Raw genomic sequence first — 24610 nt, 5'->3', positions numbered from 1 at the left:
TTTTAAATTAGTTCAATATTTCAATCAAGCAAATAAGATCTGATAATAGCTTAAAATTCAATTTAACTGATTTTTATGCTTCTAAAGGTATTGTGCATCAAAACTCTTGTGTTGAGACACCTTAGTAGAATGGTGCTATAAAACGACAACATCAAACTCTGATGTGGTACCTAGGTCCTTGTCGTTCAATTCTACTTACCAGTTAAGGTTTGGGGAAAAGCAAATCTCACTATTGTTCATATTATTAACAGAATACTATTTTTCACTCTTCAAAATAAATCACCCTTTGAAATATTATTTCAAAAACCTCTTTCATATGATTACTTTAGAGGCTTTGGATGCCTTTGTTTTACTTCCACACTAACACATAACAAAAAGAAATTTACACAACGAGCTACAAAATGTGTGTTTCTTAGATACCCTTCTGGTACAAAAGGTTAGAAAGTATATGATATTGATGCACGCAAGATTCTTATATTAAAGAACATGATTTTTCATGAAAATATTTTATCTTTTCAAACTGTTTCTACTTCTGCACCTTCTTTGGATTTTTTACAAACACTTGGCATACACGAGTCAAATTTGCATATTCTTGAGTACTTTAATGATAATTATGTTCTTCCTCATAATACATTAGCTGACCAACATTCTTTTGACTCATTTACATCATTTAAACAAGTTTCTAATGCTACCAGCACTTCACATTCTCTTACTTTGCATATACACATTCTTATTCTTAGTACTTCTGCTTTTTGTCTTATTAATATTTCTTCTATTATTTTTCCTTTACCTAAGACAAGTACTCAAATTAAACTACCATCTAAGTATTTAGAAGCTTACCATTATCAACTTCTGTCTCAAACTCATGCTGCTACAACACATCCTATTACTAAATACTTATCAAATAGTAAGCTTTCTAGTGACCATGGACTTTTTACGACTTTTTTTCTCTCAAATTCCTGAACCACAATATTACCACCAAGCTGTTCAACATTCTTAATGGAGAGATGCAATGAAAACTAAATTGGAAGCCTTGGAAAACAATGGTACATAGAGTGTGGTTCCTTTCTATAAGGTGCAAATGAGTTTGTAAAATCAAAATAAATGCAAATGGTTTGGTAGAAAGGTGTAAGGCTTGTATGGTTGTAAAAGGGTATAACCAACGTGAAGGTTTTGATTACCAAGAAACTTTTAGCCCAGTTACCAAACACAAAACTATCAAAGTATTCTTAGCACTTGCAGTAGCTAAGAATTGGTTTCGATCTCAACTAGATATTAATAATGCATTTTTGAATGGTGATTTGGATGAAATTGTGTACATGGATCTTCCTCAAGGTTATGTCAACAAGGAGGAGCCTTCCTTAGGGTTATGTCAACAAAGGGGAGTGTCTACCTGCTTCTTTTGACTTATTTTGGATTTTTTACAACACTTGGCATACATAAGTCGAATTTGCATATTGTTGATTCCTTTACTAATAATTTTGTTTTTTCTCATAATACATTAGCTGATCAACATTCTTCAGACTTGTTTAGATCATCTAAACAAGTTCCTAATGTTGCCAACTCTTTAAATTCTCCTACTTTGCATATACACATTCCTGTTTTTAGTACTTCTGCTTTTAGTCCTACTAATATTTTTCTTGTTATTCCTCTTTTACCTAGGACAATTACTCAAATTAAACAACCACCTAAGTATTTAGAAACTTACCGTCATCAACTTCTTTTTGGAGCTCATGCTGTTATAGCACATCTTATTACTTATCAGATAGTAAGCTTTCTAGTGATCGTAGACTTTTTACTACTTCTTTTTTCTCAAATTCTTAAACCATAATATTACCACCAAGCTATTCAACATTCTTAATAGAGAAATGCAATGAAAACTGAATTGGAAGCCTTCGAAAACAATGGTTCACGGAGTATGGTTCCTTTGTCTCCAAATGCACGTGCTATAAGGTGCAAATGGGTCTATAAGATCAAAATGAATACTAATGGTTCACTAAAGAGGTATAAGGCTCGTTTGGTTGCAAAAGGGTATAACCAACGTGAAGGTTTTGATTACTAAGAGACTTTCAGTCCAGTTGCCAAGCACATAGCTATCAGATTATTCTTAGCACTCGCAACAATTAAGAATTGGTTTCCATCTCAATTAGATATTAATAATGCATTTTTGAATGGTGATTGGATGAAATTATGTACATGGACCTTCCTCAGGGTTATGTCATCAAGAGGGAGTCTCTACTGACTTCTAAGATGGTATGCAAGCTACATAAATCACTATATCAACTTAAGTAAGCCTTTCAACAATGGAACTCAAAGTTTACAGCTTTTTTGCTCAAATATGGTTTCAGTCAATCCAAATCAAATTATTCATTATTCGCCATGGTCATAAACAACGAAGATTTTGTTGCCTTACTGGTGTATGTGGATGATATTTTCATTCGAAATTCATCAATACAAGCTATAAATGATGTTAAACATATCTTAGTACACAATTTAAACTGAAAAATGTTGGGAAATTAAAATACTTCCTAGGACTTGAAGTGTTAAGATCATCAAAAGGCATTTTGGTGTGTTAAAGGAAATATACACTAGATTTGTTGGAAAAGCATGGTTTGTTAGGAACAAAACCATTGTCTATACCTATTAACTACAATCATAAACTAAGTAAAATTGCAGATGAAGAGAAGATATCAAATCCTATAGAATATAGGCAACTAATTGGAAATTTATTGCATCTGACTTTTACAAAACCTAACATAGCATATACGATGCAAGTTTTATCCCAATTCATGGATAAATCGGGACATATACATTTAATGGCTGCACATTGAGTATTGAAATGTTTGAAAGCTTTACTTGGGCAATGAATTTAAATGAAAGTAGACTTAAATTTAAACATCATAGCATATACAAATAATGATTGGGCAAGATGCCCTGATACGAGATGACTTGTAACAGATTTTAGTGTGTTTCTTAGGAATTCTTTAGTTAGTTGGAAGTCAAAGAAATAATCAATGGTAGCATGCAACCCAATAGAAGCTGAATATAGGTCGATGGCATCAACATGCTACGAAGTTATTTGGTTAAAGTTCTTGTTAACTGATTTTTGTTTTGATCATAAAGGTGCCATTAAACTTTACTGTAATAATCAATCAACTATTCATCTTTGTAAGAATCTTGTGGTACATGAACGAACTAAAGACATTGAAATGGACTGCCATTTCATTCAAGATAAAGTGATGCAAGGACGAATTGAACTTGTGTGTGTGCATACAAGTTCCCAAATTGCATATTGCTTACTAAAGCCTTGCAACCACGACAATGTCATCACTTAACAAAATGTGTGTTTACAATACTCACATACATCTTCAGAGACAATACAAACGAGAAAGGATGCCAACGTTAAAGAAGAAAGTATAGTTTCTATTTAGAAAAGATGAAGAGCAAAAGACATGGATCTATTATACTGAGCATGTGATTGACATGCTAATGTTTAATAAGTTATTACTGTAGAAATTTACTTTGTTGCTAAGTTACTATAATTGATTTTTGGTTTTGCTTTCTCTTCTGCTCTAGTTAGCTAGTTAGTTTTTCATTACCTTTTGGTTGAGTTTCTCCACACATACATGTGTTTTTTGGTGACTTATGTTCATAATTAGATTGAAATTTATGCCACGAATTGTGTATAATTCAAACACTGTCATTCAAGAATTTCATGTGTGGTTCAATTAAGCTTAAAAGGTTACGCACTATTAAGCTACTGTTTTAGTCAGATACTAGTTAAGTCTTGATTTTGTTGTGAATAGATTCAAATTGGCTTCTCCACTTAATATTTCCATTCATTTCAAATTAAATGTTTGATATTTTTATGTTCAAACTTTATGCATCGGGCAAAAAGAAATTTGAGATGGCTAGATTGAATTTTATCTTTTATGCAGAAGTAGGATGTTATGCACTTCTTTTATTGTTTTTTGAGTTTTTGGTGCCTTATAGGAAAATTTCTAACTAGTTCTCGATGGGCTTCTCAAGGCATGTTGTGTTTCAAAAAAGATGATCCAGAAATATACAAACCCCGAAATGAGACAATAGATAAAACAATCACTCCAATGTAACGAAGCAGTTATGCCATTATCAACAAGCCCAATTGTTCATTACTCATTATTTTCGTAAACTTTCACAATCAACCTATACTTGAATCTGTTTTATTTTTGGTTTCTATTATATTTTATCGGTTCATTCTCTCAAAATGTCCTCATTTAGCTAGCCTTCCATTTTTTCTGTTGTCTCCAATGTGTTTCCTCTATGAAGTAATAATCGAAGTCCACGCCTCGACTGTAAGTTCTCACATCACTTTCATTAGCCATTGTTGTTTTCACCAATGTGGTTGGGTTTCCATAGGATTTATAATGGAATTCAATATTGGATTTTGGTTGAGCCAAAGGCAAATAATTTGATCTTGGTATTTGCTTTGGATTGGTCAGCATAATTCCAAGGAGAAACTCCAGACCTAAATTTGATAATTGCTCATGGACTGAACCATTATGTTGAGATGCGTAAAAGCTCTTATTTGTACTTTATGAGCCAATCTAAATGAGATAATGACAACAACATATTACACTTATCACCATAGTTTTTTTTAGCATCATTTGTTACATATTTTGCAATAGTTTTATTTAGTTTATTGAGCTTTTTCAATTTGAACTTTTTCCCTTTTCTTACTTAATAGCTAGTACTTGACCACTTACTATCGAAGTGGGTTTATATAAGGTCCTGAACTAAACACATAAGGCGTGTCTTCTCCCATAAAACTCATGCATCTGAGATTAGTTAACATGAGAAGAGACTAAGTTTTTCTCTTTTTTTTTTTTTGGGGGGGGGGGGGGGGTGGGTGGAAAACTTTGAATTTCTACAAGCGACAGCCTTGGTGAGAGAAAAGTCTAGCTCGGATCCTAGGCGAATAAGCCTTGTGCACTAGACTCCAGATCATTAAGGACATAATCATCATAATCCAAGTGAAAGGTGTAACAAGGTATCAAGCAAGATCAAGATTCCCATCTAGTTTCCATAAAAGGACAAGGTTGCCAACAATGCTCAACTAGGTTGGTCTGGACAAATCTAGCATCTATGTCCAACTCAATATTCCCAAGAAAAGATGTGATCTGCGTCATCACAATATGCTATTTGAAAATTATTGGCAGAAGAAAAGAAACAAGTATAAAAACATGAGTTTTTTTTTTTTTTTTAAATGGGCTCCATGCATAAAGCATTTCTGGCAATAGACTTCTTTATAATTTTAACTGTTTTTAGCCAAGAGAATTAAAATTTGAACAAAATGCTCCTTAATAAAACCCCCATTCGTTTAGCTTCACGCCTCAACCCGAAACCTATTAACGAGTCAAGCATGTTTACAAGGTATGTAACTCCTCAATTCTCATCGACAGACCGTACATCCCTTCAAAAGCAATTCTATCGAAAGTATTCCTCGCCAGTTCAACTTTCGAGCATTTTTCGCAGTGGTAGAAGCATTTTGGAGTGGTTATTATTCACATAAAGGTAGTTCACATATTGAGCAGTGAGAGGAAGTTCACATTATGCGGAGAAAGGTATAATATATTTTTATTTTATTTTGAATCATGTGGAGAAATGTTTTTAGGGCTATTGTTATTCTTTATGTTTTTCATTTATGGTTTTTGAGCATAAACCTATACATATTGCTTGTTCATATTGATATTCTTGCTGTTTGAAATTGTTGAATATAAACATGAAGGTGGTATTGTTGGTGTTGTTGGGGTCAAAAGTTGGATGGCGATATAGACCTCGATGGTGTTGGAGAGCTAGACGGTGAGATATATACCCCAATGGCGTTGGAGAGCTAGACAGCGATATATATACCCCGATGTTGTTAGAGAGCTGTACGGAGGGACAGCTAAATCGAGATTTTATTTTAAAATTTTTATCTGAATAGCGGAAGAGGAGAAAAAAATCGAGACCACTTAATTTGGATTAAATGGTTTAAAGGGTATTCTTGTAAAGTCATGTCAAAAATTGTCTAAAAACAGTTAAAATTATAGTGAATGTTATTTTTAAAGTAACCTTATTACGAAGGTTATTTCTCATAATTTTCTCTAAAAATATACTACAAATATAAATCAAGCGGGAAACATCTGTTTTTAATGACCCTTAGATCTCTCATATTTTAACTGATTTACTGTAGTACACATGGCCATGTGAATTTGCTGCATCTCCCCTTTTAATTACTTATTTTACTGATAATTTTTTTTTGTTTGGAAGTACTTATTTTACTGATAATTGATCATAAAGAAACAACTACTAATGAACAAACTTCTGACCTGTCAGATCGTGAAATAAAAGATTCGAAACATAATTGATCATAAAGAAACAACTACTAGTGAACAAACTTCTGACCAGTCAGATCGTGAAATAAAAGATTCGAAACCAGGATACTATGCAGATTATGTATCAAACTATGCAATGGAACAAGAGAGGCATTTCTACATAACTTTCTTCTTTCACTACATATCTTTCCCATCCCAATATTTATTGTTTATTCTCTCTTTCTAGTCTGCTCAGCCTTCTAAATATTTGCTAGGATTGCCAGATGTGTATAACATTTTCACTGGCATCAAAACATTGCATTGGAGCCAGCAATGGAAACTTACAGTCTCGAAAATCCATGTCTACAACAGCAAGAGAAGAAGTGATCACAGCTCCAAAAATACCAATCACCCTCCCTGGATTGACAAAGCATGGCATTCCCCACACCAATTTACAAGTACAAGAAATTGTCAGAAGGCAATCTTGGCCAAACAACTTAGCGAAGGAAGGCAATTGTAGAAAACCGCGGTTCCATCCTACTTTCCTCGAAGAAGCTTACAACAAGTGCAGGAACATTTGTGCAGAATATGCCAAGACTTTCTATCTAGGTCCAGCCTCATTTCCCTTTCACTCCATCAACTTAAAAGAGTTACCCAAAATTTCTACAAGTCTTGCAAGTGGAGTCTCAATTCGACTTTGCTTCTTTAAATTTTAGAACCGTTTCTGACAATGGGAACATCTTTCAAATATTTTCATTTCCATTTCTTTCAAAAATGATATTTGATATTTCCGCTCTTGGAGTTTGATGTTTCTGATGCTTATTATATGATGCAGGCACCTTGTTGATGACAGAGGAGCGGCAGAAAGCCATATGGGCAATTTATGGTAAGAAACTGGTGATTACTAAATTTACAGATCGCCTAGTGAGCTAAAATTTAATTTAGAAGCAAAGTAGAGCAGCTGATTATGTCAGAGTTTTATTCTGGAGTAGTACAACGTTCGATATAGAATAACTCCAACATTTTGGAAATAGTTAAGGGGGTTGAATGTAAGGTATGTAGATCTTAATGCTTGAGAATGTGCAGTAACTTAAAAAATGCATATCTATCCATGCAGTTTGTAATTGCTTTTTCTTGGCTTAGGAGGAAGGGGATTCTTCCATAATTCCAAATTGTTACTAGTTTTGCGGCTGAACTGAAATATGTCTCTTCAGTTTGGTGCAGGAGGACTGATGAACTGGTTGACGGGCCAAATGCAGATTACATGAGTTCTGCTGTTCTTGAAAGGTGGGAAGAGAGACTGCAGGATATCTTTGATGGACGCCCCTATGATATGTTCGATGCTGCACTCTCCGACACTGTTTTCAACTTCCCCTTGGACATCAAGGTATACCATAATACCAAAGATGTTTGCTACCAGAAGCATTTGCTTAAGAATCAATTCATTCAAAGTTTATACGCCACTCTATACTTGGCATGTAGTGAAATAAATTAATTATTGGTCATGATTATTGCGCCTAACATGCCATGTACAACTTTAAGCGTAAAGCATAAGGAAAATCCACCTAATTAGGGCATTGTCTCTTTTTATGGTATAGCCTTTCAGGGACATGATTGAGGGCATGAGAATGGATACAAGAAAATCGCGATATAAAAATTTTCAAGAGCTTTATCTTTACTGCTACTATGTAGCAGGAACTGTTGGTCTAATGAGCGTTCCAGTAATGGGAATTGCACCAGAGTCCTCTGTTTCTGCTCATAGTATATACAACGCAGCACTCTACTTGGGCATTGGAAATCAGTTGACGAACATTCTTCGAGATGTAGGAGAAGAGTAAGTCTTTATATAGGCTACCTACTTTATTTAAGTTTACCTGGTCAAATCCCCTGCTTATCTCACTTTTCCCTTATGATTTTCTTTCGTTAGTGCGTTGAGAGGCAGAGTTTATCTTCCTCAAGATGAGCTCGCACAGTTTGGTTTATGCGACAAGGATGTGCTGTCCAAGAAGGTAACTGATGCCTGGAGAGAGTTCATGAAAGAGCAAATTACAAGGGCAAGGTTCTTTTTCAATCTAGCTGAGGAGGGAGCTTCACAGCTTGACAAGGCTAGCCGCTGGCCGGTATACACCTTAACAACAGTTGGGCATCCACCATACACAGACACAAAATTCTAGCACCTTCTTTTGCATCATAACTAGTTTAGAACAAATCGAACTATAGTAAGAGAAACATGTTCCAATCACTAAGCCTTGCCAAATGCACATATTCATAACGTATAACGTGAGTTTGATAATATTTATGAGTTCTAATAACATTTGGACAATATGCAGGTTTGGTCATCCTTGCTACTGTATCGAAAGATCCTGGATGCGATTGAGGATAACAATTATGATAACTTGACAAAACGAGCATATGTTGGAAGGACTAAGAAACTTCTGACGTTACCCTTAGCCTACACTAGAGCCTTATCAAAACCTGGTTTGAGCTCTCGCTGACAAGCAATTTCAGCATGATTGTTAAATATGTTTGATAGAGAATATGTAAGAAACTATACACAAATATGACTTTTGTGGTGGCCTTGCATATATGCCATTTTATTAACTACATATAAGAAAAAGGAAGAGAAAAAGAACTATGGAAGAACGTCTTCATTTTAAGAATTCTTATGTAATAACCCACACCAGTATCAGTTTATAGATATGATTCTGCCTAATTTCCTAGCTTCCTTAATGGATTATAAAATAACTAGCTTTGACCTTATGCAATGCACGAGACATAAAAATTTATAAATTTTTAATATAAATTATTTGTTTATATATACGATAAATCATTGAAAATTTTCAATAGTTTAATCTTTTCAATACATTTGATAAGTCAATCTTAGAAATCACTTAAAACAAGATTTTCAACGAAAAAGTGGTGAAAATCTTAACTAGTTAAAGGCAACTTTAAGTTAATTTTATTTAAGAAAAAATTGTTATTTAATTACATTAATTTTATACTTTTTTTCTTTTTAACTATTTATGCTTCCTTTTTCAACTATAATCAATGCAAAATACTTATAATATCATTTGCTTGGACAAATAGCTTTTTTCTATTCTTCTTGTCAAGCCCTACTCTATGATATACTTGTCATGTCATTCATGTGCTTGATAGAATGTATGCATAAGTGAATGTATCGAAAAATCGTTAAAAGTCGATATTGTACCTAGTAGTACAATTAAGTTGATTAAAGCCTCGAACTAGGCCAAATAATGATTTTACAATGTATTTGAGAGTTATTTAATCTTAGAATGTCTTAATATGATGATTCCAAATTCGATGATTGATTTGGAGTTAATTTGAGAATTTTCATAACGTAGGGGCAAAATGGTCATTTTGCCACCCAAGGGCAAAATTGGAATGTTGGACGAGATTTTTGACCAAGTTTGACTATTTGGAGCATAATTTGAAATTGCGGAGTGAAGAATTTCAATTCCGATATTTTTCGAGTATAAGGGCAAAACGGTCATTTCACGTGTCCATGAGGACGTAATTAAAATTTTACACCACCATGACACTTGTCAAGCCCATGAATTTCACCTATTATCACTTTATGCTCTGGATAATTATGGGATTACATGTGGTGGTGAGAAATTGCTTAGTGGTTAAGTTTTTAATCATGGACCAATCAAGTGGTGACATGTGTCAAGCTTTAATATTTTTATGATTTTCCTTTATAAACCGACTTAAGCTTCTCCCATTTCACTCTTATGGCCGGCCAAGCAAGGGAACAAAGAGAAAAAGAGAAGAACAAACCCTAGGAAGGAAAAATTAAAGAGAAATTGTTGGATTTCAAGGAATCAAGCAAGTAAAGGTAAGATTTTTTAATTTTAGCTTGTGGTCTACCTTTCCCATGCATTCTTTTTCATTCTCCATGGCTGAAATTCAAGTTTTCAAGAGGGAACCTTTGCTGGCCAAATCTAGAGAGAGAAGTTTTGGTGATGAATTTTGCTAGATTTCATAATATCCTAGTGTTTGTAGTCATTTTGTGATGTTTGGAAGGAAAAACAAGCAAGAAAATCACATGTTCTTCAACCACCCTCATTTGGCTGAATTTTCTATAGGACATGTTGATGATGGATTTGGTTGTATTTCATGTTATTTAGCTAGGAATTGATGAATTATGGTGTTGGATATCGAAATCGGTTATTAAAAAATATAGTTCCTTTAGAAAATGGCTTGATGGAAAATGAGAAAATCATAGTAAATGGACTTGGATTTGATTCCTAATGATATATATGGATTTACGAGACTGTGTAGACCTTGATTAGTATGTTAGTTCGAAATCGGAATGAATTTCGAAAAATGGTGAAGTTAGTCAAAAATCAAGTTCATTGTAATGTTTTGGTGTATTAGATTATTGGGAGTGTAATGAATTATATTTGGAGTTGAATCGGATGTTTTGGTTAAATAAATGGTGTATAATTTGAATTAAGTCGAATACAAATTCATTCCGATCACAATTGAACCCACGTAGAACACCGTCTTTAAGTGATTATTCAGACAATTCTCATTCAATGTCATGCATTCATATAGAGCTTGAAATAGTTTTATAACAGTTTGTCACAAATATATTGAATTACGTGTCGTGTATTATGTATAGGTAGTGAGCCCTTTGATAAGGGTAAAAATATTGTACCCGAGAACCAAGAATAAGAGTACTCCAAACTCCTGCTATTGTGAGTAATCAGACTTTCATCTTAACTATCTAAAGTAGTTTATACTCATTTTTATGTTTTAGAGAAAAATGAATTTAAATTGCAAACTATTATGTTTTATAATTGAAGTGTTGATTAAACAAAATAAGATTTATAACTTGTTTTGAAATTGAATACTGGTTTTGGAAATTGAGTAAGTGGAGACTGTATACTTGTGTTATAGATATGTTTTGACATATGGTTTGAATTGATGGCTTATGACAATGTGATGGCAAGCATGGCTGGATTTGTGTTTGTTGGAATATATGAACTATTTTGCTTTGCCTTGATAGGCTGGTAATATTATATTAGCCATGTCATGCTGTCGGAAATTTTATTGAGTTGGTGGGTTATTTGATTAGCTTACTGCAGTGGGCGGGTTTCAGTGGACCAGCCTATTAAAGGGGCACGGTAAACCCGGTTATATTTTACCTTGGTACGAGAGGCGCAGAGGGTATCTCTTAAGGTAAAGTTAGAGTTCACCTCACACCGAACCTGTAAAGCCCGACCTTATAAAATACTATTCATGACATACATGTGATGATAGCATGATTGCATGCTAGGAGAGTCCTAAAAAATTTACAAAAGTCAGTATTGTATCTAGAGGTACAACAAAGTTTATTTAATCCTCGAACTAGATCAAATAGGAATTTTAAGCTGAGATTAAGAGTTTCACAGTTCATGGATGACTTAAAATGGTAATTTGGAGTTTGAGGATCAATTTGGAGTCAAATTGGAATTTTCACTAATTAGGGGCAAAATGGTCATTTGTCACCTGGAGACAAAATGGGAATTTTAGAAAAGAATTTTTTTGGTCCCATTTGACTTATTGGAGTATAATTTCACTTATTGGAGTATGATTTGAGGTTTAGAAGTGAAAATTTTTAATTTCGGTATAATTTGGAGTATAGGGGTAAAATGGTAATTTTGCCACCTCAGAGGCAAAATTGTAATTTTCCACCACCAGGATATTTTTCCAGCACATGGTCTTCCTTTATCTTCATCTTTGACCCTTGACTAATCATGTGGTGGAGATAAAATGTTTAAATTTTTAAAATTTTAAAAACGGACCAATGACATGATGCCACTTGTCATGCCTTTATTAATTTATTATTTTCCTTTTTAAAAGGCACAAAAATCAGCTCATCTTTCACCCCATGGCCGGCCAAACCAGCAAGAAGAGAGAGAAAACAAAAACAAAACCTTAGAGAGAGAAAATCAAAGAAAAAGTGTGAATTTTCAAGGAAATTAAGTGAAAAAGGTGAGATTTTTTCTATTAAGCTTGAGTTTTCTTATTCCCAAGCATTTCTCTTTATTTTCCATGATTAAATTACATGTTTTCATGATGAATTCAATTCTGAAAAAATGGGTTAGGAGAGAGAAAGTTGTTGGATTTATTTGATTTTAATTTATGTTAGTGTTTTTAGTTAGTTTAGCCTATTTAGAAACAAAACAACAAGAAAAGAATTTATTTTCTCCCCCAACCATTAATGGCTGAATTTACCATGTAGTGAGTGAGGATGAGTTTGATTTTATTCTAGGAGAATTGGTTAAGGAATAATGAATTATGAGCCTAGAAAAATAATGAGAATTTTCGGAGCAAAAATACGAATTTTTACCCATTAGGGGTATTTTCATAATTTGCTATTGGGACTGATAATTTGCACCACACTGAGGGACATTAAGTTAATTTGGGTGCAATTGAGGTATAGAAACTGAAAAGAATTAAATTGGAGTTTAAACGGACCCGTTAGGAATTTAATCGGGTGATAAGACGAATTAGGCCAATACCGGGTTTAGATAGTTACCAGTGCATTTTTGCATTCCATATCATGCATTGGTAGTCTAAATTAGTTTAATTTTCATTTAGTACCAACTTGGTGAAATTCTCGATTTTGTACTGTGTCAAGGTGGTGAGTCCTTCGATAAAGGCAAGGTGTAAAACCCGACCCTATAAATACATGTCATGACATACATGCATTGAGTAGCATGTTATTACGTTAGAAAAGCACCTAAGAATAAACGAAACCCGATATTGTACCTAACGGTACACTTAAATTGATTTAACCTCGAACTAGTTCAAATAGGAATTGTAGGATGAAATTTAATATTTTATAGTCCAGGAATGACTAAAAATGATTGTTCGGAGTTCGAGGGTTCATTTGGGGTAAAATTAGAAATTTTGATATTCAAGGGCAAAATCGTCATTTTGCCACCTAAGATAATAATTTGATCATGGAGTGAAATTTTTGACCAAGATTAACTATTTGGAGTATAATTTAATGATAGGAAGTGAAAAAGTTTAATTCTGGTGAGTTTTGGAGTGTAAGGGCAAAAATCGTAATTTTTCCACCCACGGACAAAATTTGAGATTTTGAGAGAATTTAGATCAAATTTGACAAATTAGAGAATGGTATGAGTATAAGGGATGAAAAATATGTCTGTGGGCAATTTTTCAATTTTTTGGGCAAAAATTTAATTTCACTTTTACGGGGGTAAAAGTGTAAATTTCAAAAATTACTCCACCGAGACTTTGGATGAGTCTGAGAATTTTATCTAAGCTATGAATATATGAGACAAGTGTATGGTGAAAATTTAGAAACAAATGGATGAAATTTTAAAAATGGGCCAATGGGAAAGTGACATGTGGTATTTTTTTTAATGAAATAATATTATTTTAATGAAAAGTCAGCCCATTTAAACCCAAATTTTAAGTGCTGGCCGGCCATAAGGAAGAACAAGAGAGGAAATAGAGAGGAAAGGAAGAAAAAAAGAAAAACCAAAGAGAAACAAGAAAATTCAAAGGGAAATTCGCGGTTTTCGACCGTTTACGCGTCTAACGGTAAGATTTTTCGATTTTAGCTTGATTTCTACCTTTCCTATGCCTTTATTTCCATTTAGCATGCTTGAGGAGAGAGATCAAAAAGTGATATCAAGGGCTGGACGAAATTCTAGGGGAGAGAAATTGAAATTTTTAGGTTTTGATTTTTAGTTAAATTGATAGTTTTAGTTAGTTAAATGTGTTTAGAAATTAAATTGGGCAAGAAATCATTAAATTTTCACAATACCCACTCTTGGCTGGATGCTCAATGCTGTACAATGATGATGAATTGATTTTATTCTAAGGGAAATGAAGAGAAAATGATGAAAAACGATTAAACGTGATAGAAAAACAAAGTAGAAAATTAACCGAGTTAATGTTCTATTTTTGGCCTAATTTTTCAAGGAAGGGAGTGAGCTGATTTTGTTGTTTTTAGAAGGTTATTGGCTGATATTTAATGGTTAGAAATGTTGGAGAGAGAATGGGATGATTTAGAGCTAAAATGGAGCTCGTTAGCAATTTATCGGGCAAAGTGCCAAAAATAGGTTAATATCGCGTTTAAGCCGTTTTAGGCTATTGCATTTCATACCATGCATTAGTATAGGATTTAAGTTAATTATATAGTGATTTAGCATCAATGTGATGAATTGTGTAAATTTTTGTAATGTGTGTAGGAGGAGAGCCTTCCGGAAAAGGCAAAGAAGTCGTACCCGACGAGTAGTGATCGGGACGCTTAGAAAGCTTTTAGTTTTTACAAACGGTGAGTAAACTTATTATTATTGTAAATTATCTAGAGTTTATTTTTAAATGCCCTTTATGTATTTTATGAAATGAAAACGAGATTAAAACAGGATTTTTGATGTTTTAGGAATAAATGTGATAAATAAAAATATATTGTATTGATTATGAAATTGAGTAATTGGAGGCTGCAAATTGACTTGAAAAATATATATTTTTCTAGGAATGGCTTATGAGAAATGAGTATATGTGGCTATATTTTGTGAGTGCATTTGGAAAATTTATGTAAATTGATTTTACTATGCAAGCTGGATAAATAAATAAAAGCCACGTTATACTGTCGAAATTTTATTAAAATTGGTGGGTTAGTCACTGCAGTGACGGGTTTCCGTGGACTGCCTATTAGAGGGGCACGGTAAACCCAGTTATATAGTTACTCCGGTTGTAGAGGCGAGGAGGGTAACTCCCGAGGTAGTATTAGAGCTCACTTCACGTCAAGCCCCTACGTGAATGTGTAACTCGGCCAACGCCAAGGAACGGCTAGTTTTAAAAATAAAAATGTGTTTCACGTGTGAATATTTTAACACCCTTGGCGGACTCGGTTAGATGCCTCGGCCAAGGTATCCCCGAGGATTAGTTTTGGCTTGAGCCTTGTTTTAATAAAAGACATAAGCCTTAACAATTGTTTTGGTAAATTACAAATATTTTATGGTTTAAGAAACAAATTGAAAACATTATGAAATGGGTTGAAATTTGTTGTTTAAACTTGCCTCCATTTTACTCGTCTTTAGATATTTATGATAATGTCTGTTTACTCGTTGGGATTTTATAATCTCACCACCCTCATTTCCACCTATTTCAGGTTCAGTATAGACTATAGATAGCTGATCTCATCGAGGACTACAGTGGGATCTGCATTTTCCAAACCGTAGGTTCACAGTCCTCTTTACTTTTGTTTATTCGGGGGCACTCTTATTATTGTAAATTAAATTAAATATTTTGACTTACTGTATTTAAGTATGTATAAATTTATTTAGCTTTTACGTTATAAAATTTATTCACGTATAACTCTATAAATATTGTTTTATAAGAAAATAGAATATTTCCCTTAATATTTTTTTATTTTCTTATTATATTCAAATAACCGTAATTTCGTTTTAAATGAAGATTTTAGACTTTTAAACTCATTTTGAATATGAATTATGTATTTTGTACTTGTATATTACGTTTTAGCCAGTTTTGAAATTTTTGAAAAAAAAAAGACCAAAATACCCTTGTGTGGCGAAAATTTTATTTTGATTGTTTTTGATCTAAAATAGTATATATTCTCTAAAAACTAGATATTTAACAATGATTGCTCACAGGAAAGGAAAGAAACTGATATGTAAGCCTTGTGGGGTTCCGGTTGGCATTCCAGATAATGAGTGTCAATCGGGACGTCGCGGCGATTGTCATGTGCTTGAGGGAGGTTCCGGGTCGTGACAATTCTATTGGTATCAGAGCTTTTGGTTTTAAAGATAAGAGTTTTTGGTTTTAAAGTAGTTTTAAAAAATTACAGTATCAGTGTGACCCCGGATTAAGTTAAGTTACGTTGAATAGAATGCATGCATTTTCATATAGAGCCTAAAGTTTCCTAAGCTTGCTCGTTTTCTTTTATAGATTATTATGCCTCCTCGACGCGGATGCCCACCTCTCACTAGATCGGTTAGGAGGGGAAAAGGTCGTTCCCAACGTCGTCAGCTAGATGCAGTAGGGGAAGAATCGGCTGCGTTTACCATTCAGGCAGCACCTGCTGCTGAGCAGGTCGATAGTCCTCCACATCCTCCACCTCCTCCACCACCTACTGGTATTCCCACCATGCCTACTGAGGCAGCACAGACATTGGCAGCTTTCTTTACCGCAATGGCTGGTGGAGCTCCGACTGGTCAAGTTCCACCTATAGTACCACCAGTTACTCCTTTAGTTCCACCACCGGTACAAGATGTATCCATTTCCAAGAAGCTAAAGGAGGCTAGACAGCTCGGTTGTGTGTCTTTCACGGGTGAGTTGGATGCCGCTGTGGCAAAGGACTGGATTAATCAGGTTTCAGAGACTCTCTCTGATATGAGATTAGACGACGACATGAAGCTGATGGTGGCTACGAGATTATTAGAGCAGAGGACTCGTACTTGGTGGAATTCAGTGAAGTCCCGTTCCACTACTCCTCAGACGTGGTTTGATTTTCTCAAGGAATTCGATGGTCAGTATTTCACTTATTTTCATCAGAAAGAAAAGAAGAGAGAATTTTTGAGTTTGAAACAGGGGAATCTAACTGTAGAGGAGTACGAGACTCGTTTTAACGAGTTGATGTTATATGTGCCGGATCTGGTGAAATCTGAGCAGGATCAGGCCAGTTATTTCGAGGAAGGGCTCCGTAATGAGATTAGAGAGCGGATGACAGTGACTGGTAGGGAGCCACATAAAGAGGTGGTACAGATGGCTTTACGAGCTGAGAAGCTCGGACTGAGAATAGAAGGATTCGGACTGAGTTTGTAAAAAAGAGGAATCTTGGTATGTCTTCTAGTCAGCCAGTAAAAAGAGGCAAGAACTCAGCGACTTCATGGAGCACTACTTTTGTTTTCGTGACATCTCCTCGACCTCCATTTTCACTATCACAACAGAGACCTTCGAGGTTTAGCAGATCTGCTATGACTGGTTCTGGGAAGAGTTTTAGAGGTTCTGACCGATGCAAAAATTATGGAAATTATCATAGTGGGCTATGTAGAGGGCCAACAAGATGTTTCCAATGTGGACAGACGGGTCATATTAGGAGTAATTGCCCACGGTTAGGACGAGCCCCGGTAGTTGCATCATCTTCACCAGCTCGCACTGATATACAGAGGAGAGATTCTTCTAGGTTGCCACCGAGACAGGGAGTGGCCATACAGTCCGGTGTGGAGAGTAATACCCGGCACATCCACCTTCGAGACCACAGACTCGTACCTCGACAAGCGTTTTCGCTGTGACAGAAGATGAGGCACGGGTCCGACCTGGAGCAGTGACAGGTACTATGTCTTTATTTGATAAAGATGCTTATGTTTTGATAGATTCTGGCTCAGATAGGTCTTATGTGAGCACCACATTTGCATCAATTGCTGATAGAAACTTGTCACCATTAGAGGAAGAAATTGTAATTCACACCCCTTTAGGAGAAAAGCTAGTTAGAAACAGTTGTTATAGAGATTGTGGGGTAAGGGTAGGCGAAGAAGAATTTAGGGGTGACTTAATTCCTTTAGAGATCCTGGATTTTGATCTAATATTGGGTATGGACTGGTTAACTGCACATTGGGCGAACGTGGATTGTTTTCGAAAGGAAGTTGTTCTTCGAAATTCGGAGGGAGCCGAGATTGTGTTTGTAGGGAAACGCCGAGTATAACCGTCTTGTGTAATCTCGGCCATCAAAGCTTCGAAATTAGTGCAAAAAGGGTATCCGACTTATTTGGCATACATGATTGATACTTCAAAGGGGGAACCTAAGTTAGAGGATGTCCCGATAGTAAGTGAGTTTCCTGATGTATTTTCTGATGATTTACCGGGACTGCCTCCTGATCGAGAGCTTAGGTTCCCTATTGATTTACTTTCGGGTACCGCACCTATTTCTATCCCTCCATATAGAATGGCTCCGGCAGAGTTGAAGGAGTTGAAAGTACAATTGCAAGAGTTGGTGGACAAGGGTTTTATACTCCCTAGTATATCTCCGTGGGGAGCACCGGTTTTATTTATGAAAAAGAAAGACGGTACACTTCGATTATGTATCGATTACCGACGGCTTAACAGAATGACCATTAAGAACAAGTATTCGTTACCGAGGATTGATGATCTTTTCGATCAATTACAGGGAGCTACAGTGTTTTCCAAGGTTGATCTAAGGTTTGGGTATCATCAGTTGAGGATTAAAGAACAGGATGTACCCAAGACAGCGTTCAGGACTCGGTACGGTCATTATGAGTTCTTGGTCATGCCTTTCGGGTTAACTAACGCACCGACAGCTTTTATGGATCTCATGAATAGGGTGTTCCACCCTTACTTGGACAAGTTTGTTATTTTGTTCATTGATGACATACTGGTTTACTCGAGAGATAATGATGAGCATGCTGCCCACTTGCGTATAGTATTACAAACTTTGAGGGAAAGACAGTTGTATGCAAAGTTTTCGAAGTGTGAGTTTTGGTTACAGGAAGTGGTATTCTTGGGACACGTAGTATCGAGAACTGGAATATATGTTGATCCTAAAAAAGTAGAGGCAATTTTACAATGGGAGCAACCTAAGACAGTGATGGAGATTCGTAGTTTCCTTGGATTAGCCGGTTATTATCGGAGGTTTGTTCAGGGGTTTTCCTTAAAAGCAGCTCCTTTGACCCGTCTAACTCGTAAGGGAGTTAAGTTTGTGTGGGATGATGTTTGTGAGAATCGATTTCAGGAACTAAAGAACGAGTTTAACCTCCGCTCCCGTTTTAACACTTCCTGTTAATGGTAAGGGATTTGTAGTATATAGTGATGCCTCAAAGTTGGGGTTGGGGTGCGTATTGATGCAGGATGAAAGAGTTGTGGCTTATGCTTCTAAACAGCTTAAGAGGCATGAAGCAAATTACCCTACCCATGATTTAGAGTTAGCAGCAGTGGTGTTTGCTTTAAAAATCTGGAGGCATTACTTGTATGGTGAGCATTGTCAGATATTTACGAATCATAAGAGTTTAAAATATTTGCTCACCCAAAAGGAGCTTAATTTGAGGCAAAGGCGATGGTTGGAGTTGATAAAAGATTATGACTTGGTGATAGACTATCATTCGGGAAATTCGAACGTTGTAGCTGATGCCTTAAGTCGTAAGTCTTCATCGTCTTTAGCAGCACTTCAGAGTTATTATTTTCCAACATTAATAGAGATGAAATCTTTTGGGGTCCAGTTGAGAAATGGTGAGGATGGATCCTTATTGGCAAACTTCATTGTGCGACCTTCATTACTTAATCAGATCAAGGACATTCAGAGGTCTGATGATGAGTTAAGAAAGAAATTCAAAAACTGACCGATGGGGGAGTTAGTGAGTTCAGATTTGGAGAGGATAACATCTTGATGTTTAGAGATCGAGTTTGTGTTCTTGAGGGAAACCAGTTGAGACAAGCGATCATGGAAGAAGCCCATTCATCTGCCTATGCATTACATCCCGGAAGCACCAAGATGTATAGGACTATCAGGGAGAATTATTGGTGGCCGGGTATGAAGCAAGACGTAGCAGAATTCGTAGCAAAGTGTCTCGTATGTCAGCAAGTTAAGGCGGAGCATCAGAGGCCAGCATGTACACTTCAGTCTTTACCTGTTCCCGAGTGGAAATGGGAGCATGTAACTATGGATTTTGTTTTGGGATTGCCGCGGACACAGAGGGGAAAAGATGTGATCTGGGTGATCGTAGATCGGTTGACTAAGTTCGCTCACTTTTTAGCTGTCCATAGTACATACTCTATTCAGAAGTTGGCTCAGCTCTATATAGATGAGATTGTGAGGCTACATGGAGTCCCCATTTCTATAGTGTCAGACCGAGATCCTCGATTCATTTCTCGATTCTGGCCGAAATTTCAAGAAGCTCTCGAAACCAAATTCAAATTTAGCACTGCTTTTCACCCACAGACGGATGGTCAGTCAGAGAGGACTATCCAAACCTTGGAGGATATGTTACGGGCTTGTGTCATTGACTTTATTGGGAGTTGGGACAGACATTTGCCATTGGTGGAGTTCGCGTATAATAACAGTTTTCAGTCTAGTATTGGGATGGCACCATACGAGGCTTTGTATGGAAGGAAGTGCCGAACTCCGCTCTGTTGGGATGAAGTAGGTGAAAGGAAGTTAGTGAGTGTGGAATTGATCGAGCTAACTAATGACAAGATCAAGGTTATATGAGAGAGGCTAAAGGTAGCCCAGGATAGGCAGAAGAGCTATGCAGATAAACAGAGAAAAGACTTGGAGTTTGAGATCGATGATAAAGTTTTTCTTAAGGTTTCTCCTTGGAAAGGTAATAATTTGAATACTTTGAAGTATTAAATCTTATTGATTATACTATCATGATAAATTATGGTGTTTTATTGGATAATGAAAGGTGTGATTCGATTTGCGAAGAGGGGAAAGCTCAACCCGAGATATATTGGACCATTCCGAATCATTGAAAGGATTGGACCAGTGGCTTATCGGTTAGAATTACCTCCGGAGTTAGATTGGATCCACAACGTTTTCCATGTCTCCATGCTTAAGAAATATGTACCAGATCCCTCTCACGTCCTCGAAGCACCTCCGATCGAGTTGCATGACGATTTGAAGTTCGAGGTACAACCTGTGAGTATCTTGGATCGAAAGGATCGAGTACTGAGAAACAAGAATATTTCAATGGTCAAAGTGTTGTGGAAAAGTGCACGAATGGAGGAAATGACATGGGAAGTAGAGCATCAGATGAGGAACCAATACCCGCATCTATTTGTCGAATCTGGTAAGTGAAATTTTGAGGTCAAAATTTTATTTTAAGGGGGGTAGAATTGTAAAACCCGACCCTATAAATACATGTCATGACATACATGCATTGAGTAGCATGTTATTACGCTAGAAAAGCACCTAAGAATAGACGAAACCCGATATTGTACCTAACAGTACACTTAAATTGATTTAACCTCGAACTAGTTCAAATAGGAATTGTAGGATGAAATTTAATATTTTATAGTCCAAGAATGACTAAAAATGATTGTTCGGAGTTCGAGGGTTCATTTGGGGTAAAATTAGAAATTTTGATATTCAAGGGCAAAATCGTCATTTTACCACTTAAGATAATAATTTGATCATGGAGTGAAATTTTTGATCAAGATTAACTATTTGGAGTATAATTTAATGATAGGAAGTGAAAAAGTTTAATTCTGGTGATTTTTAGAGTGTAGGGGCAAAAATCGTAATTTTACCAACCACAGACAAAATTTGAGATTTTGAGAGAATTTAGATCAAATTTGACAAATTGGAGAATGGTATGAGTATAAGGGATGAAAAATATGTCTATGGGCAATTTTTCAGTTTTTTGGGCAAAAATGTAATTTTTCACTTTTACGGGGGTAAAAGTGTAAATTTCAAAAATTACTCCACCGAGACTTTGGATGAGTCTGAGAATTTTATCTAAGCTATGAATATATGAGACAAGTGTATGGTGAAAATTTGGAAACAAATGGATGAAATTTTAAAAATGGGCCAATGGGAAAGTGACATGTGGCATTTTTTTAATGATATAATATTATTTTAATGAAAAGTCAGCCCATTTAAACCCAAATTTTAAGTGCTGGCCGGCCATAAGGAAGAACAAGAGAGGAAATAGAGAGGAAAGAAAGAAAAAATGAAAAACCAAAGAGAAACAAGAAAATTCAAAGGGAAATTCGCGATTTTCGACCGTTTACGCGTCTAACAGTAAGATTTTTCGATTTTAGCTTGATTTCTACCTTTCCTATGCCTTTATTTCCATTTAGCATGCTTGAGGAGAGAGATCAAAAAGTGATATCAAGGGCTGGACGAAATTCTAGGGGAGAGAAATTGAAATTTTTAGGTTTTGATTTTTAGTTAAATTGATAGTTTTAGTTAGTTAAATGTGTTTAGAAATTAAATTGGGCAAGAAATCATTAAATTTTCACAATACTCACTCTTGGCTGGATGCTCAATGCTGTACAATGATGATGAATTGATTTTATTCTAAGGGAAATGAAGAGAAAATGATGAAAAACGATTAAACGTGATAGAAAAACAAAGTAGAAAATTAACCGAGTTAATGTCCCATTTTTGGCCGAATTTTCCAAGGAAGGGAGTGAGCTGATTTTGTTATTTTTAGAAGGTTATTGGCTGATATTTAATGGTTAGAAATGTTGGAGAGAGAATGGGATGATTTAGAGCTAAAATGGAGCGCGTTAGCAATTTATCTGGCAAAGTGCCAAAAATAGGTTAATATTGCGTTTAAGCCGTTTTAGGCTATTGCATTTCATACCATGCATTAGTATAGGATTTAAGTTAATTATATAGTGATTTAGCATCAATGTGATGAATTGTGTAAATTTTTGTAATGTGTGTAGGAGGAGAGCCTTCCGGAAAAGGCAAAGAAGTCGTACCCAACGAGTAGTGATCGGGGCGCTTAGAAAGCTTTTAGTTTGTACAAACGGTGAGTAAACTTATTATTATTGTAAATTATCTAGAGTTTATTTTTAAATGCCCTTTATGTATTTTATGAAATGAAAACGAGATTAAAACAAGATTTTTGATGTTTTAGGAATAAATGTAATAAATAAAAATATATTGTATTGATTATGAAATTGAGTAATTGGAGGCTGCAAATTGACTTGAAAAATATATATTTTTCTAGGAATGGCTTATGAGAAATGAGTATATGTGGCTATATTTTGTGAGTGCATTTGGGAAATTTATGTAAGTTGATTTTACTATGCAGGCTGGATAAATAAATAAAAGCCACGTTATACTGTCGAAATTTTATTAAAATTGGTGGGTTAGTCACTGCAGTGACGGGTTTCCGTGGACTGCCTATTAGAGGGGCACGGTAAACCCAGTTATATAGTTACTCCGGTTGTAGAGGCGAGGAGGGTAACTCCCGAGGTAGTATTAGAGCTCACTTCACGTCGAGCCCCCACGTGAATGTGTAACTCGGCCAACGCCAAGGAACGACTAGTTTTAAAAATAAAAATGTGTTTCACGTGTGAATATTTTAACACCCTTGGCGGACTCGGTTAGATGCCTCGGCCAAGGTATCCCCGAGGATTAGTTTTGGCTTGAGCCTTGTTTTAATAAAAGACATAAGCCTTAACAACTGTTTTGGTAAATTACAAATATTTTATGGTTTAAGAAACAAATTGAAAACATTATGAAATGGGTTGAAATTTGTTGTTTAAACTTGCCTCCATTTTACTCGCCTTTAGATATTTATGATAATGTCTATTTACTCGTTGGGATTTTATAATCTCACCACCCTCCTTTCCACCCATTTCAGGTTCAGTATAGACTATAGATAGCTGATCTCATCGAGGACTACAGTGGGATCTGCATTTTCCAAACCGTAAGTTCACAGTCCTCTTTACTTTTGTTTATTCGGGAGCACTCTTATTATTGTAAATTAAATTAAATATTTTGGCTTACTGTATTTAAGTATGTATAAATTTATTTAGCTTTTACGTTATAAAAATTATTCACGTATAACTCTATAAATATTGTTTTATAAAAAAATAGAATATTTCCCTTAATATTTCTTTTATTTTCTTATTATATTCAAATAACCGTAATTTCGTTTTAAATGAAGATTTTAGACTTTTAAACTCATTTTGAATATGAATTATGTATTTTGTACTTGTATATTACGTTTTAGCCAGTTTTGAAATTTTTGAGAAAAAAATGACCAAAATACCCCTTTGTGGCGAAAATTTTATTTTGATTGTTTTTGATCTAAAATAGTATATATTCTCTAAAAACTCGATATTTAACAATGATTGCTCACAGGAAAGGAAAGAAACTGATATGTAAGCCTTGTGGGGTTCCGGTTGGCATTCCGGATAATGAGTGTCAATCGGGACGTCGCGGCGATTGTCATGGGCCTGAGGGAGGTTCCGGGTCGTGACACAAGGAAATTGCATCCGAGGGCCAGTAGACAGAGTGCTTCGAAAGTCTGCATTCTAGACATTGTGAGTAAACTTACTGTCATTTTAATTATCTAGGGTGGTTTTTAGATGCTTTCATGAATTCTATGAAAAAAGAAATTTAAAAAGGTAAATTTTCATGTTTTATGAATAAATTTGTTTCAATGAAATTAATTTATAAATTGTTTTGAAATTAATAGTGATTTTGAAAAATAGAGTACACGGAGACTGTTAATTGTGGCAATTTGATTGTTTAAATTAACTGACTTATGATAAATCGAGCACGATTGGCT

At 35.3% G+C, this 24610-nt stretch overlaps 1 protein-coding gene across 1 annotated transcript; it reads left to right on the top strand.

Annotated features, from left to right (window-relative positions):
- The first annotated feature begins 6493 nt into the window (after positions 1 to 6493).
- LOC18589622 (phytoene synthase 2, chloroplastic-like) lies at positions 6494 to 8986 on the top strand. Its single transcript, XM_007014670.3, has 6 exons — positions 6494 to 6944; positions 7171 to 7221; positions 7550 to 7722; positions 7934 to 8169; positions 8263 to 8455; positions 8666 to 8986. The coding sequence occupies exons 1-6, from the start codon at positions 6620 to 6622 to the stop codon at positions 8828 to 8830; spliced, it is 1143 nt and encodes a 380-aa protein (XP_007014732.2). The 5' UTR covers positions 6494 to 6619; the 3' UTR covers positions 8831 to 8986.
- Positions 8987 to 24610: the final 15624 nt, after the last annotated feature.

The sequence above is a fragment of the Theobroma cacao genome, chromosome 9 (assembly GCF_053813885.1).
Source record: "Theobroma cacao isolate CCN51 chromosome 9, ASM5381388v1, whole genome shotgun sequence".
NCBI lineage: Eukaryota > Viridiplantae > Streptophyta > Magnoliopsida > Malvales > Malvaceae > Theobroma > Theobroma cacao.
This window is presented reverse-complemented; position numbering and strand designations above follow the sequence as displayed.